The 14041-nt window shown below is 38.8% G+C and overlaps 3 protein-coding genes across 3 annotated transcripts; 2 read left to right on the forward strand and 1 right to left on the reverse strand.

Annotated features, from left to right (window-relative positions):
- Positions 1 to 452: 452 nt before the first annotated feature.
- LOC123270153 (proline-rich P65 protein homolog) lies at positions 453 to 2885 on the reverse strand. The gene is made up of 4 exons (XM_044736093.1): positions 2859 to 2885; positions 1121 to 1444; positions 887 to 994; positions 453 to 620 (listed from the first exon to the last, which is right to left on the reverse strand). The coding sequence occupies exons 1-4, from the start codon at positions 2883 to 2885 to the stop codon at positions 453 to 455; spliced, it is 627 nt and encodes a 208-aa protein (XP_044592028.1).
- A 3811-nt stretch (positions 2886 to 6696) lies between these two features.
- On the forward strand, positions 6697 to 8019 carry LOC123270154. The gene has a single exon (XM_044736094.1). It carries the CDS (start codon positions 6697 to 6699, stop codon positions 8017 to 8019), a length of 1323 nt encoding a protein of 440 aa, XP_044592029.1.
- Positions 8020 to 8338: 319 nt separating this feature from the next.
- Positions 8339 to 9118, forward strand: LOC123270155. The gene has a single exon (XM_044736095.1). The coding sequence runs from the start codon at positions 8339 to 8341 to the stop codon at positions 9116 to 9118; it is 780 nt and encodes a 259-aa protein (XP_044592030.1).
- Positions 9119 to 14041: the final 4923 nt, after the last annotated feature.

Below are 14041 nucleotides of genomic sequence, written 5' to 3' on the forward strand. Positions count from 1 at the left end.
CTGATATATGATTTAATTAATTTGATCTTCTTCACTTTAGCATGATCTCAGTTATGTCTCTAAATGAAGATTTATAACTTGTCTTGTCAGTAAGTCCTTCGTATGATTCTAAAGATCAGTCGGGAAGTCGTCCTCGTATTCCATCAGATAAAAGTACTGAGTTTGTCCTGGTGCTCCACTTGATAGAAACCCTTATGATTATCCTGATGAACAACCTGAAAGATGCTCTTTTTAATTTTTTAATAAGAGTCCTGATTATTATTCTGATAGACAGCTTGGAGTTTGTCCTGGTGCTCCAGCTAATAAAAATCCTTATTATTATCCTGATAAGCAGACTGGAGTTTGTCCTGGTGCTCCATGTGATAAAAGTCATTATTATCCTGATGAGCAGCCTTGAGTTTGTTCTTTTTATTTTTTTTATAAAAGTCCTCATTATTATGCTGATAAGCAGCCTAGAGTTTGTCCTGGTGCTCCACCTGATAGAAGTGCTTATTATTATCCTCATAAGTAGCCTGGAGTTTGTCCTGGTGCTCCACCTGATAAAAGTCCTTATTATTATCCTGATAAGCAGCCTGGAGTTTGTCCTGATGCTCTACCTGATAAAAGTCCTTATTATTATCCTAGAAAGCAGCCAGGAGTTTGTCCTTTTTATTTTTTTATAAAACTCATTATTATGCTGATAAGCAGCATGGAGTTTGTCCTAGTGCTCCACTTGATAAAAGTCCCTATTATTATCCTGGTGAGCAGCCTGGAGTACGTCCTATTAATTTTTTTAATAAAAGTCATTATTATTCTGAAAAACAGTTTGGAGTTTGTCCTGGTGCTCGACTTGATAAAAGTCATTATTATCCTGATAAGTATCCTGGAATTTGTCCTAGTGCTCTACCTGATGAAAGTCCTTATTATTATCCTGATAAGCAGCCTGGAGTTTGTCCTGGTGCTCCACCTGATGAAAGTCCTTATTATTATCCTGATGAGCAGCCTGGAGTACGTCCTATTAATTTTTTTAATAAAAGTCATTATTATTCTGAAAAACAGTTTAGAGTTTGTCCTGGTGCTCGACTTGATAAAAGTCATTATTATCCTGATAAGTATCCTGGAATTTGTCCTGGTGCTCTACCTGATGAAAGTCCTTATTATTATCCTGATAAGCAGCCTGGAGTTTTTCCTGCTGCTCCACCTGATAAAAGTCCTTATTATTATCCTGATAAGCAGCCTGGAGTTTGTCCTGGTGCTCCACCTGATAGAAGTCCTTATTATTATCCTGATAAGTAGCCTGGAGTTTGTCCTGGTGCTCCACCTGATAAAAGTCCTTATTATTATCCTGATAAGCAGTCTGGAGTTTGTCCTGGTGCTCCACCTGATAAAAGTCCTTATTATTATCCTGATAAGCCGCCTGGAGTTCATTCTTTTTATTTTTCCCATAAAAGTCCTTATTATTATTCTAATGAGCAATTTGAAATTTGTCTGCTCAATCGTAAACATCGAATCAATTTATTTTTTACATTGTCAATTTATTTAATTATTTTCTAGAATTTTAAAATTATTTTTTTAATTAAAAAATTAATTTTATTTTGAAGGTTACATTCGCTTGAATTCTTTAAAATTAGAATTATTTAAAAAAATAAAAAAACAAAAGTAAAGCTTGAAGTTGGAAGTCGCAACGCAGCCAAATTTATTATTTATTCTTTTGCTTTTTTTTTAAATGCTAAATCTCGCATCTGATTGGTCAACTAAAATTTTGAATAACTCCGCAACCACTCAAAATTTTCAATCACGACTCAGGAGTTTTCTGCTCAAAATTGTCTCCTCTATCCTAATATTTTCGCTGTAAAGGTAATTCTGAATCACCCTGTCGTTACTTAGAAAAATTAGGTAAGAGAGCGTTATATTGCGATACTGATTCATGTATTTATATTTCATCAAATGGTCTGTACGAACCTCCGACCGGTAAATTTTTAGGTGAGCTGACCGATGAGCTAGAGAAATATGGTATAGGTAGTTATATCACATCAATTGTAACAGGAGGCCCTAAATTTTATGCTTTTACAATACTTACACCTGACGGGTCTATAAAAGAAGTGTGTAAGGTTAAAGGTATAACTTTAAATGTTTCAACCAGTCTTAAAATTAATTATAAAACCGTAAGGTCTCTTGTCACAGGTGAAAGAAAAAAACCTATTAAAATAAAATTTGACGCTATACGAAGAACATGTTTTCACGCTGTTGTTACAAAGAAAGAAAAGAAAAAAACGTACCCGCAATTTAAGAAAAGAAAGTTTGAAAATAAATACATAACATTACCGTTTGGTTATAAAATGTAATTATATATTTTTCAGGAAATAAATTTAGATAAATTAATATTGTAAATGGAATTATGAATTTAACGAAATAAATTCAGATAAATTAATATTGTAAATGTAATTATGTATTCAATGAAATAAATGTGTTCAACTATCTTTCTAAGTACGCAAATACAGTAAACGCTTAAAACGCCTCACTTTCCGTTGGCTTTTTCCCGCTTTTTTCTTTTTTCGCATTGACAACCTATTTAAATGTGTTTTCAATTATTATTGGTTGAAAAAATTTAACCACGCCTTCCTTAACTGACACCGCAGCTTTATAAATTTATTCATATACCACAGTTTTTCTTTTACTACCGAGAGTGATAGTTATACACGCTGTGTTTTCAAGTATTCTACACACATTAAAAATTTAAATGGATCTAATTATTGATATCCAGGGCTTCACAGACGGCCGAGGCAAATTTTTACCAAAATAAGTTGCTTTAAATACTGTAGAGCACGGTATTCAAAGGCACTGGTTGATTAGACCACTGTTTCCTTTTAATAAATTACCCCTAAAGGACCGTCATCAAAACACATGGTTAACTTTAAATCATGGTTTGAAATGGGCGGATGGTTCCGTTTATCTCTCAAATTTAATTGATAACATCAAATTTTATTCTGAAAAAGCTCATCGTATTTATGTACGTGGGGCTGTAAAAGCGAAATATCTTGAAGAGTTATTACAAAGAGAAATTATTAATTTAGAAGAACCTTCGTCAGAATGTCCTAAGTTTGAGAATTTAGAACCTGAAGTAATTAACTGCGTATTCCATGGAAAGACTTCATTACCGGATAAGCGTTTTTCATGTGCATTAAATAATGTTTTGTGTTTACAAAAGTAGCTTCTAAAAGAACGTTTGAATACAGAATCTTTTTTCATGTAAGCACGTTTAGATTTGTCAGCAAATTCTCAGCTGTAACATCTCTTAAAGACTGTATTGCTAGCTCGTACGCTCATTATATTCAAGCTAGTGTTAAAAGACACATTATTATCACAGTTAATATGTGCTTTCCTGAAATGAAAGAAGTGATTTTGAAAGATGAGTCTGGAATATTACCAGTAATCGAAGTGCGTGAAGAGGATTTAATGGCCTTTCGGACTTTTTGGCCTCATGATCCTCTTTTCCAGATTTTATCAAGGAGCTTAGATGAAGAAACGGTTGTGTGGCTGTCTCTGTGCACACGTCTTGTAAGGCGTCCGTCAACGTTTCTACAGGTACATTAAAAATTTTATTTGCTAACTTATGATTTCATGTACTTTCTAACTTTTCTTAAACTTTTAAAACATTGTAGTTTTTTGAGAATCTAAGTCAAGACATATTCGAATCAGCCATGAGATCAGCACCTGAGCTTGTGCAACAAGCTCTTATACCACATCGAAACATGTCGATGAGCAGCAGTGGCAGTGTTAGCAATAGCAGCAGCAGTGGCTGTGGCGGCAGCACTACCGGCAGCAGCAGCCGTGATTAAGATTATATTTATGAATTATATTTATACATGAATTATATTTATCTATTTATATATGCAACGCTTTCTACTACATAAATTATAAAAATAATATCATTGAAATTGTATTTGGAGATACCAATCATTGGAAAATATAAATAAAGTTCCTACTATAGCCGATGAAAATTAATCTATATTATTTATCATCAGTATGTGTTTTTACGATTTACACCCCGTAGATCTTAGCAGAGTCTGTCTTTATATAACATAACATTTTATAAATTAGCTTAGTATATATTATGGATCCACGTTGGAAACATCAATGGACATCAATTATATGCGGTCCTACTGGTTGCGGTAAAACATTATTCGTAAAAAGATTCATCAAACATTTATCTCTAATGAGTGATACAAATTTCTCAAAAATGATATTTCATTACGCTGAATGGCAACCAGGCTACAATGAATATATTCATAATAAAAACATTGAGTTTCATGAAGGTCTTCCAATAGGTGAAGAATACGGTTGTGATAATAATCCAAAACTAGTAATTATTGACGATTTGATGCGTGAAGCATCTAATAATGCTGTAATAGATCTTTTTACAAAAGGTAGTCATCATAGGAATTTGAGTGTTATTTTTTTGACACAAAATATTTTCCATCAAGGTAGAGGTCAAAGAGATATATCATTAAATGCGAATTACATTGTAGTTTTTTAAAACCCACGCGATAGGTTACAAATTCAACATCTAGTGCGTCAAGTAAGTCCGGAAAATACACGTTTTCTACAAGAGATTTATTACGAAGCGACATCTTTACCACACGGTTACTTACTACTGGATTTAAAACAATCAACTCCAGAAAACTGCCGTTTCCGATGCTCTATTTTCCCGGACGACCCATACCAGGTGGTCTATGTGCCGAAAAAAAAGTATAAATTATAAAACTAAAAGGAATAATGTACCAGTAGTTCTTTGATAATGGGCGAGCTCACACCTATAAAAAAAAAAAACAGCTACGGGTATTACAAGCATTGTGCTATCTAAATAATACGCAACGCTTAGCTGTTTTACGTAAAGCTGATTGTTCGGTGAACAAGGCCCAGTAGCGATTAACTCGCTCCTGGGGGACTCCTAAATTCAAGAGAAGCACCTGTCCACCGCTAGTTCCCGCAAAAATCTAACCGCCAATAGAAAATCAGCCTCTCGATCACGCCATGAATCGACCGATTTATTAGCTGATCGCTCCCGCTAGACATGCGCAATAGCCTTCTTCCCCAACTCAACGAGGAAGAAGACGAACTATTGTTTTTATCTTTCGCTTCCGCGCTTTCGCTGCATCAAGTCGCCATTAATTCCGCTTTACTTTCGCTTATTGTTAATTAACCGCATTTCGCTATTTTTATAATTTAAATTGCTTAAATTAACCGCTAATAATTTGCTCTAATTTGTTACAGATAAATTGTGTTATTTGGGCATTTATTTCACCGCTTTTACAGTGCCGGCAGAGTGTTCACCCACGTGTCAACCGGTATCGCTTGTGCTAACCACGCTGTGTATTATAAGTCCGCTTTTATTTAAACAATCTGCTATTTAACATATTAAATATAACTTGTATTCAGTGTAAATAAATTTATAGTGTTAATTTTGATAATTATTTACGCGTTTTAATTGAGATATCCAGACCTAAACCTGATCCCCGCTTTTCCGCTCTTTCAACATTTTTCAATGGTCCCTCGAGCTAGATCAGGCTGGCTCTATCTCAATTAATTCAATTAATCATACCGCTAAAAATTGTTTTGTGTTAAGTGAAGTGTAATACCGCTAGGAAAGGTCGAGTGTCAGGAGCATCGCAGAGCACATCGGGTGCTGCTCCTGATAGTCATTCGTACACCGGTACGCTGAACTTTCCGTTTATTAAGACTGAAAACTTGACTTCGGGCCTTAAATAACCTCGCTATGGAGAATTACACAAGATTGTTGAAAAATGCAATTTGTGCATCAACTTTCGTGTTCCGCACCGCGCTGCAGATTGCAAGACTGCTCAAGATTGCCAAAAATGTGGTCAACGTCACTACATGTCCATCCATTTTGGATGCACCAACGAAACCAGCTTCACCGCAGTCTACATCTTCCGCACAGATTCGCTTTCCGCTCAAGTTTTGCTAGCTACCGCCTCAGTCCAGGTACGCCCGCATCATGGCAATCCAATCACCGCCAGAGTGTTGATTGATCAAGGTTCCGAACTCACATTTATGAGACAGTCGCTCTTCAAGAAGCTTGGACAACCGCTACAGCGTGACATGGTCATGCTCAAGGGCATTGGCAATGTCTCCGCAGGAAGCTCACTAGGTGTGAGCACAATTGAGCTTCGTTCGTTGTGTACGACCGCATCGATGCATGTCATCATGCATATTCTACCGACACTGACGGTAGATCTTCCATCGTTCGTGATCGCTGATCCGAAATGGCCGCATCTTGAGAATCTCAAGCTCGCTGACCCGCAGTATCTACAGCCACGCCCTGTAGATATTATTCTAGGTGCATCACCAGCCACACAGATCATGAACGCAGAGATTCAGCGAGGACCTCGCAATGCTCCTATTGCACAATCCATCACGCTTGGTTGGATTGTCTATGGAGCTGTTACCGCTAAACACGCTTCAACATCACACGCAGCACTACATGCGTCAGTAGATACAGAATTACAAGACGCTATCGCTAAGTTTTGGGAACAGGAAGAGGTTCCATCAGGTAATTCACCGCTCAACACCGCTGAAGAAGACGAATGTGAAATTCACTTTCGTCAAACGCATTATCGATAGCCTGATGGACGCTACGTAGTGAGATTACCGCTTAAGGCCCTTGAGAGTCAACTTGGCAACTCTATCAACGCAGCTATGGGGTCACTCCGCAGATTAATAACTCGCTTGTCGCGAGAAAGAGAATATTCTGACATGTATCGTGCATTCATGGCAGAATACATTCAACTAGGACACATGGTACGAGTACCAGTCAACGAATTGCCCGCAAACGCTTACTTCTTGCCTCACCATGGGGTATTGAAGCTTGATAGTGCCACTACGAAGCTCAGGATAGTGTTCAATGGTTCCTGTGCAACATCTACAGGAATTTCATTGAACGACATTCTCCACGCAGGACCCAAAACGCAAATTGACATTTTTGATGTGATGTTGAGAATCCGTTGCAGCAGGATTCTATTCGCTACTGACATCACCAAGATGTTCAGGCAGATTGAGGTCGACTCGCTTGATTGGCCGCTTCAGTGCATTCTCTGGATAGATGAGAATGATTTACTAGACGCTTACTGTCTCAAGACAGTCACATACGGAACCGCTAGTGCATCTTTTGACGCAGTACGTGTGCTTATCCAACTAGTAAAGGATGAAGGACACCGCTTTCCGCTAGCTGTTGCTCCAATGTTGAAAACACGCTACGTAGATGACATCTACGGTGGAGCAGACAACGAAGAAGACGCTATCAAGGCTGCAGTACAAACAAAAGCTTTGTGTGCAGCAGGCTGCTTCCCGCTTGCCAAATGGGCTAGCAATAGCCCACGGTTACTCGCTAAAGTCGCTCTAGAAAAGCAGTTGGATACACCGCTTAAAGAAATCAGTGATACACCAGTAAAAGTCCTGGGCATGTACTGGAATTCACGCACTGACGCTCTCCAGTTCAAGTACACGCTACCGCCAGAGACGCCCAAGACAAAAAGAGCTATTTTGTCTGAAATCGCTAAGCTGTATGACCCGCTAGGACTTCTCGCACCAATAGTCGTCAAAGCCAAGATCTTCATGCAAGATCTGTGGCTAGATAGAATGTCATGGGACGAACAATTGTCACCATCACTCATTTACAAATGGACTGGATACCGCGAGGATCTTCGAAACATCGAATCCATCCGCATTCCACGCTGGAATAATATAGCACCTGGAGCAACTATGGAATTGCACGGGTTCTCAGACGCTTCGCAAAACGCTATGGCTGCCGCTGTTTATTTGAGAGTCACTGACGCTGATGGGAACACAAAGGTCTCACTTCTGTGTTCAAAAACGCAAGTAGCACCGCTGAAGACCATGACAATCCCACGCTTGGAATTATCTGCCGCATGGTTGCTAACAGAACTGATACTTCATGTCAAAGAAGTTCAGTCGCTTGAAAATGTCAGGATCAATCTCTGGACTGACTCTCGCATTGATTAAAAGTCCAGCAATCCGCTGAAAGACATTCGTCCGCAATAGAGTGGGAAAAATCCAAGAAACGCTTCGAGATGTCTCCTGGAAATTTATTCCAGGAAAACAAAACCCCGCTGACTGCGCTTCAAGAGGTATACCTACGCTAAAACTGAAACAACACGCTCTCTGGTGGCATGGACCAACTTGGCTTCATGAACCAGAATCCTCTTGGCCCACTCTGGAACCTTCAACTGACAACGCAACGCATCGAGAAGAACGCCAAGGTCTGACACTAGTAACTTGGAAAGCAGAAAATTGCCTGCTTCAACAATTACTATCGCATTACATGCAGCTGTTTCCACTTCTACGGAAACTCAGCATCTGGCATCGTGCCATCGACCGCTTTAAAAGAGTTCCACAATCTTCGCTGGCCTACCCGCTTACTCCATCAGACCTGGAGCGCGCTAAATTGACCTTGATTAAGTTCACTCAAGGACAATACTTTGCTAGAGAGATTCACACGCTACAAGATGGTGATGGTCTGCCTAAAAATAACAGCATCACTAAGCTGACTCCGTTCATCGACCATCAGGGGGTCCTGAGAGTCGGTGGCCGCTTGAAAAACGCATTGCTGGACCCAGAAGAGAGGCATCCAGCGATTCTACCACGACAATCACCGCTTACATCAATTTTGATTGATGAGTCGCACCGCAAAACGCTTCACGGAGGTACTCAGCTTACGCTCGCTGACTTACGCAAGAGTGTCTGGATCATTGGAGGCCGTGTTCCAGTCAGATCATTTATTTTACGCTGCGTTATCTGCACGATACACCGTGGAGAACGCGCTCAACAGTTGATGGGTCAACTACCCGTCGCACTAGTACAGCCAACTCGAGCCTTCTTGCATACAGGACTCGACTACGCTGGACCTATCACGTTGAAAACGTTTCAAGGACGTGGAGCAAAAACATACAAAGGCTGGATTGCAGTCTTTGTATGCATGTTCAGTTCAGCTGTACATTTAGAGCTAGTAACTGACTACACCGCTGCCGCTTTCATCGCTGCTTCACTAGTCGCCGAGGTATCTGCCACACACTATATTCGGACTGTGGAACCAATTTTGTAGGAGCAGATTAAGAGCTGAAACGACTATTTGCTGCAGGATCCCGCACATTACGAGAATTATCAACCTTGATCGCTCAAGATGGCACGAACTGGAAATTCAATCCGCCTGGAGCTCCACATTTTGGAGGAAAATGGGAAGCCGCTGTGAAATCTATCAAATTTCACCTTCGAAGAACAATCGGAGACTCGCTGTTGACGCTTGAGCAATATTCAACGCTACTGGCTTAAATTGAAGCCATATTGAATTCCAGACCGCTCACACTGTTGAATGAAGATTCTGCTGACCTGGCTGTACTGACTCCAGGTCACTTTTTAATCGGACAGTCACTGACCGCTATCCCAGAGCCATCGCTGACAGATTCACAACCTGCTCGGCTCTCGCACTGGGAACAAGTCCAGCAAATGGCTCAACATTTCTGGAAACGCTACTACCAGGACTGCATCCACCACTACCAGGCCATTTCAAAGTGGCATCATCGACGCAACCAGATCAAGGTGGGTTCAGTTGTACTGATCACCACTGAGGATCTCCCGCCAACCAAGTGGCCATTAGCCAAAGTAATTGCTGTCCATCCAGGTGAAGATGGACAAATCCGCGTGGTAACTGTTAAGACAGTTAACACAGAGCTGGTACGTCCAATTACAAAGCTCTGTGTCCTGCCGCTAACGCTTGAAGAAGATGATCTTGTCGACGCAGCCGCCAACCCGGGGGAGAATGTTCGGTGAACAAGGCCCAGTAGCGATTAACTCGCTCCTGGAGGACTCCTAAATTCAAGAGACACACCTGTCCACCGCTAGTTCCCGCAAAAATCTAACCGCCAATAGAAAATCAGCCTCTCGATCACGCCATGAATCGACCGATTTATTGGCTAATCGCTCCCGCTAGACATGCGCAATAGCCTTCTTCCCCAACTCAACGAGGAAGAAGACGAACTATTGTTTTTATCTTTCGCTTCCACGCTTTCGCTGCATCAAGTCGCCATTAATTCCGCTTTACTTTCGCTTATTGTTAATTAACCGCATTTCGCTATTTTTATAATTTAAATTGCTTAAATTAACCGCTAATAATTTGCTCTAATTTGTTACAGATAAATTGTGTTATTTGGGCATTTATTTCACCGCTTTTACAGTGCCGGCAGAGTGTTCACCCACGTGTCAACCGGTATCGCTTGTGCTAACCACGCTGTGTATTATAAGTCCGCTTTTATTTAAACAATCTGCTATTTAACATATTAAATATAACTTGTATTCAGTGTAAATAAATTTATAGTGTTAATTTTGATAATTATTTACGCGTTTTAATTGAGATATCCAGACCTAAACCTGATCCCCGCTTTTCCGCTCTTTCAACATTTTTCACTGATCCTGTTTTAATACGTTGTATTTGCGAGTGTATATTAAACATATTACGTGGTAACGTACCTTTAACAACGGGTCATAAGAAAAAATTAAAACGTCACATTACGATTTTAAGAAAATTATCATCAGAAGAAAGCAATCTAAATACTAAAAAGAAAATAATTATTCAAAAAGGCGGCTTTTTACCTTTATTTTTAGCACCTATTCTGGGTGCTTTGGTTGCAAATATAATTTCTAAATAAAACATTCAGTAAAATCATGGAACACGCCCGTAAGATGGTGTTAGTGCCTGAGGATAAAATTCATGAGAAATTGGCAGTCTCAGAAAAAAATGAAGATATCGCAAAAAATAAATCTTGTCTTACTAGTGGAACAGTGTTAACTAGGCTCGACAATGAAATGTATGAAATTTTAAATTCTACGGGTAAATATAACTCAGACCGTGAAAAATGTCAAGCGTATTTACAAACACTTAAGCGATATCTTAGGATTCTTGAAAATGAAAAAAAATCTGTCAATGCTGCTAATATAGATACCAACATAAATGTTTCAGACCTGGCTGTAGACAACAACAACTCTAAATTTTTCGAGAGTAGTGTAGGTTCTTCTGAAAGTGAAATTGATCATCGTTCTTCATATGATGTAGTTATAGATAATTCGGTTATAGACAGTGTACCTAGAAGATTCAGAGGAAATGCAGCGCGGCTATTAAAAAGGCTAAGAAGTGCACCTGCCACGTTAATATCTTGGGACGATAGAGGTCTTGTGACAATTGGAGGTAAGAAAGTAGCACGTTCTAATATCACTGATCTTTTAAACGATGTGTTGAGGTCTAGAAAGAGTGTGAAAGCGATAGGTCATCAACAGTTTGCTCAAGTACTGCAAACGTTAAACATTCCGCGTGAATACATCGGTAATCGAGTTTATTTTAACGAAGAAATGTCAACTTCTACACCTAGAAGACGATCTGTTAATTTTTCCGTGCCTAAAATACTTACAGAACACACATCCTTAGACGAATTACAATTAAATCAAAACGGTGAAGGTTCTATAAATAAAAACAGTCAAAGTAAAAAAATACCATGGATAAAGTTGAGATAGATAAAAAACTAAAAAACATCTATTATGATCCTATAAGACCAGAAAGTTTTTCAGGTGCTAAAAATATTCTAAAATACTCTGCTGAAAACAAATCAGAGCTATCTCAAGATGATGTTAAGGAATGGTTAAATAAACAAGAAACTTTTACAAAGCACCGTATGAACAGGAAACGTTTTATTAGAAGGACTTATAATGTTGAATCAATAGATGATGTCTGGGAAGCTGATTTAGCTGATTTACGAAGTATCTCTACGTATAACAAGGGTTATAAATATATATTGATGGTGATCGATGTATTGAGTAAGTATGCGTGGGCTGAGCCTCTAATAAATAAAACTAGTCTAAGTGTGACTCAAGCATTCCAAAAAATCTTAAGTAGAAGTAACAAAAGAATACCCCGCTTAGTGCAGACAGATAGCGGAAAGGAGTTTCTTGGAGAGACTTTTCAAGAGTTTTTGAGAAAAAAGGAATATTGTTTAGAACAGTACGCAACCCTGACGTCAAAGCAGCTATTGTAGAACGTCTAAATAGAACGATAAAGGAGAGGATATGGCGTTATTTTACGTATTCCCGCACAAAAAAGTATTTAGACATATTACAAAAAATTATTTACGCTTACAATCACACAACACATACTGGTATCAAAATGGCGCCGGTAAATGTTAACAATAATACAGCTTAAATAGCTTTTAATAACTTTAAAAAACGTTATGAAAATGAGAAGCGCTCTGCGCTCTTGAAAAACCGTAAGCTTAAATATGCTGTTGGTGACTTGGTACGTATCAGTAAAGCAAAGGCAGCGTTTACGAAAGGATATGAGAGTGGCTGGAGTAGCGAAGTTTTTAAAGTATAAAGTATTTCTGAATATCGCCAACCACCAGTTTATATATTAACTGATCTTCAAAACGAACCAATCAACGGTATATTTTATGAAGAGGAATTATCTAAGGTTGAATAAATGTCTTTAGAAAGAGATAATTTTTACATAGTGCTACCTAGCAATAGCAGTATGAAATACTTCCCGGACAACACAACTACTCATTTTATAACGCGTTTGCCCTATCCTTTAGAACTTAATGGATGGTGGGATGTTGCTTTAGTGGAAATCCAGACGCCGATGACAATCTTACATATTCCTAAAGATTTCACGAAAGTTACATTAACCGTTGAATATATAGATACAGAAGATAATAATAAAATAATGGATTTGTTCCTTTATTCTAACAACATACCACATGGTCAATATCAAAATATAGGCTCTTTAGTGGATTCTCTCAACAAACTTAAATCAGTTTCAGAGCATATCAATTTTACTTGTAGTGCTGGCGGTTTCATAAAATTTTATACAACATGCAAGTGTGAAAATGCAAGACATACGCTGGCATTAGGTGATCGGCTCTGGCATATATTAGGCTTTGAAGAAAGTTCGTTTTCTAAAGTTATAACAGACGGCCCTGATGACTGTTGCGGATCTAAACCAGCCTCTCTATCTCAAGCTATACCAGGAAAATTATTCGTTTATACAGATATTTGTGAAGGCTACATAACAGGAGATATTTAGGCCCCTCTACTACGCGTTGTGCCTCTTGATCACGATCAATACATTTACGGTTCAACTAAAATTAAAAGTTTTTCGCCTGGCCAATATATACCTCTATTATGTAAAAGTATAGCTACTATCGAAATTGATATAAGAGACGAATATGGTAAACCATATTCGTGCTGTTATATATAAACCATCTTCTGCTGTTATATATATCCAAGGCTTTATAAATAACGACCGTGAATTTTTACCTAAAGAAATAGGTGTAACCTCTCTAATTAACAGTGATACTGCACATTGGATTTTGGCTCCTGAATTCTCGTTTAACCTGCTATCCGAAGAAAGACAGCTCGAAAACAACGCCTTAACCCGAAAACATGGTCTTGAATGGTACGATGGGGAATCAATGGTAAAATACGTGCACACACAGTTACGCTTTTTTTGTCAAAATTCTATGAAAATTTATACAAGAGGGAGGGCACAAAAATCATACTTGGAATCTCTACTCTGCAGACCAGTTATAAATATTGAAGATTTGCAAGACAGTCCCTCAGTATCTACGCTGCATCAGCCACGGTTAACCTGTGCCTTACACAGTGTTTTGGAATCTCGAAGAAATCGGAGTCTTGGTTATAATCAGTGTGCTTTGTCTTGTGCTGACTTACTGAAACAGTGGTTAAGTAAGAAAGCAAATTCTGAAGCTGGTAAAAATAGCTACGAACCTTCACTCGTTTGTCCTTGGGGGTGTTAGGCTTATAATGAACACGGTGCAGGTCTTAAAAGCTATTCAGTATATACCATACCACGCGATTGGAGTGTATCCTGCAGACAGGATCCCGAGAGTCTGGACTAAGCCTATAGCCTTCGTAGTAAACACAGATGGATGCCATAAGCCAGGACAGCACTGGGTCGCCATATACG

Source organism: Cotesia glomerata, linkage group LG8, assembly GCF_020080835.1.
Source record: "Cotesia glomerata isolate CgM1 linkage group LG8, MPM_Cglom_v2.3, whole genome shotgun sequence".
Classification (NCBI taxonomy): Eukaryota; Metazoa; Arthropoda; class Insecta; order Hymenoptera; family Braconidae; genus Cotesia; species Cotesia glomerata.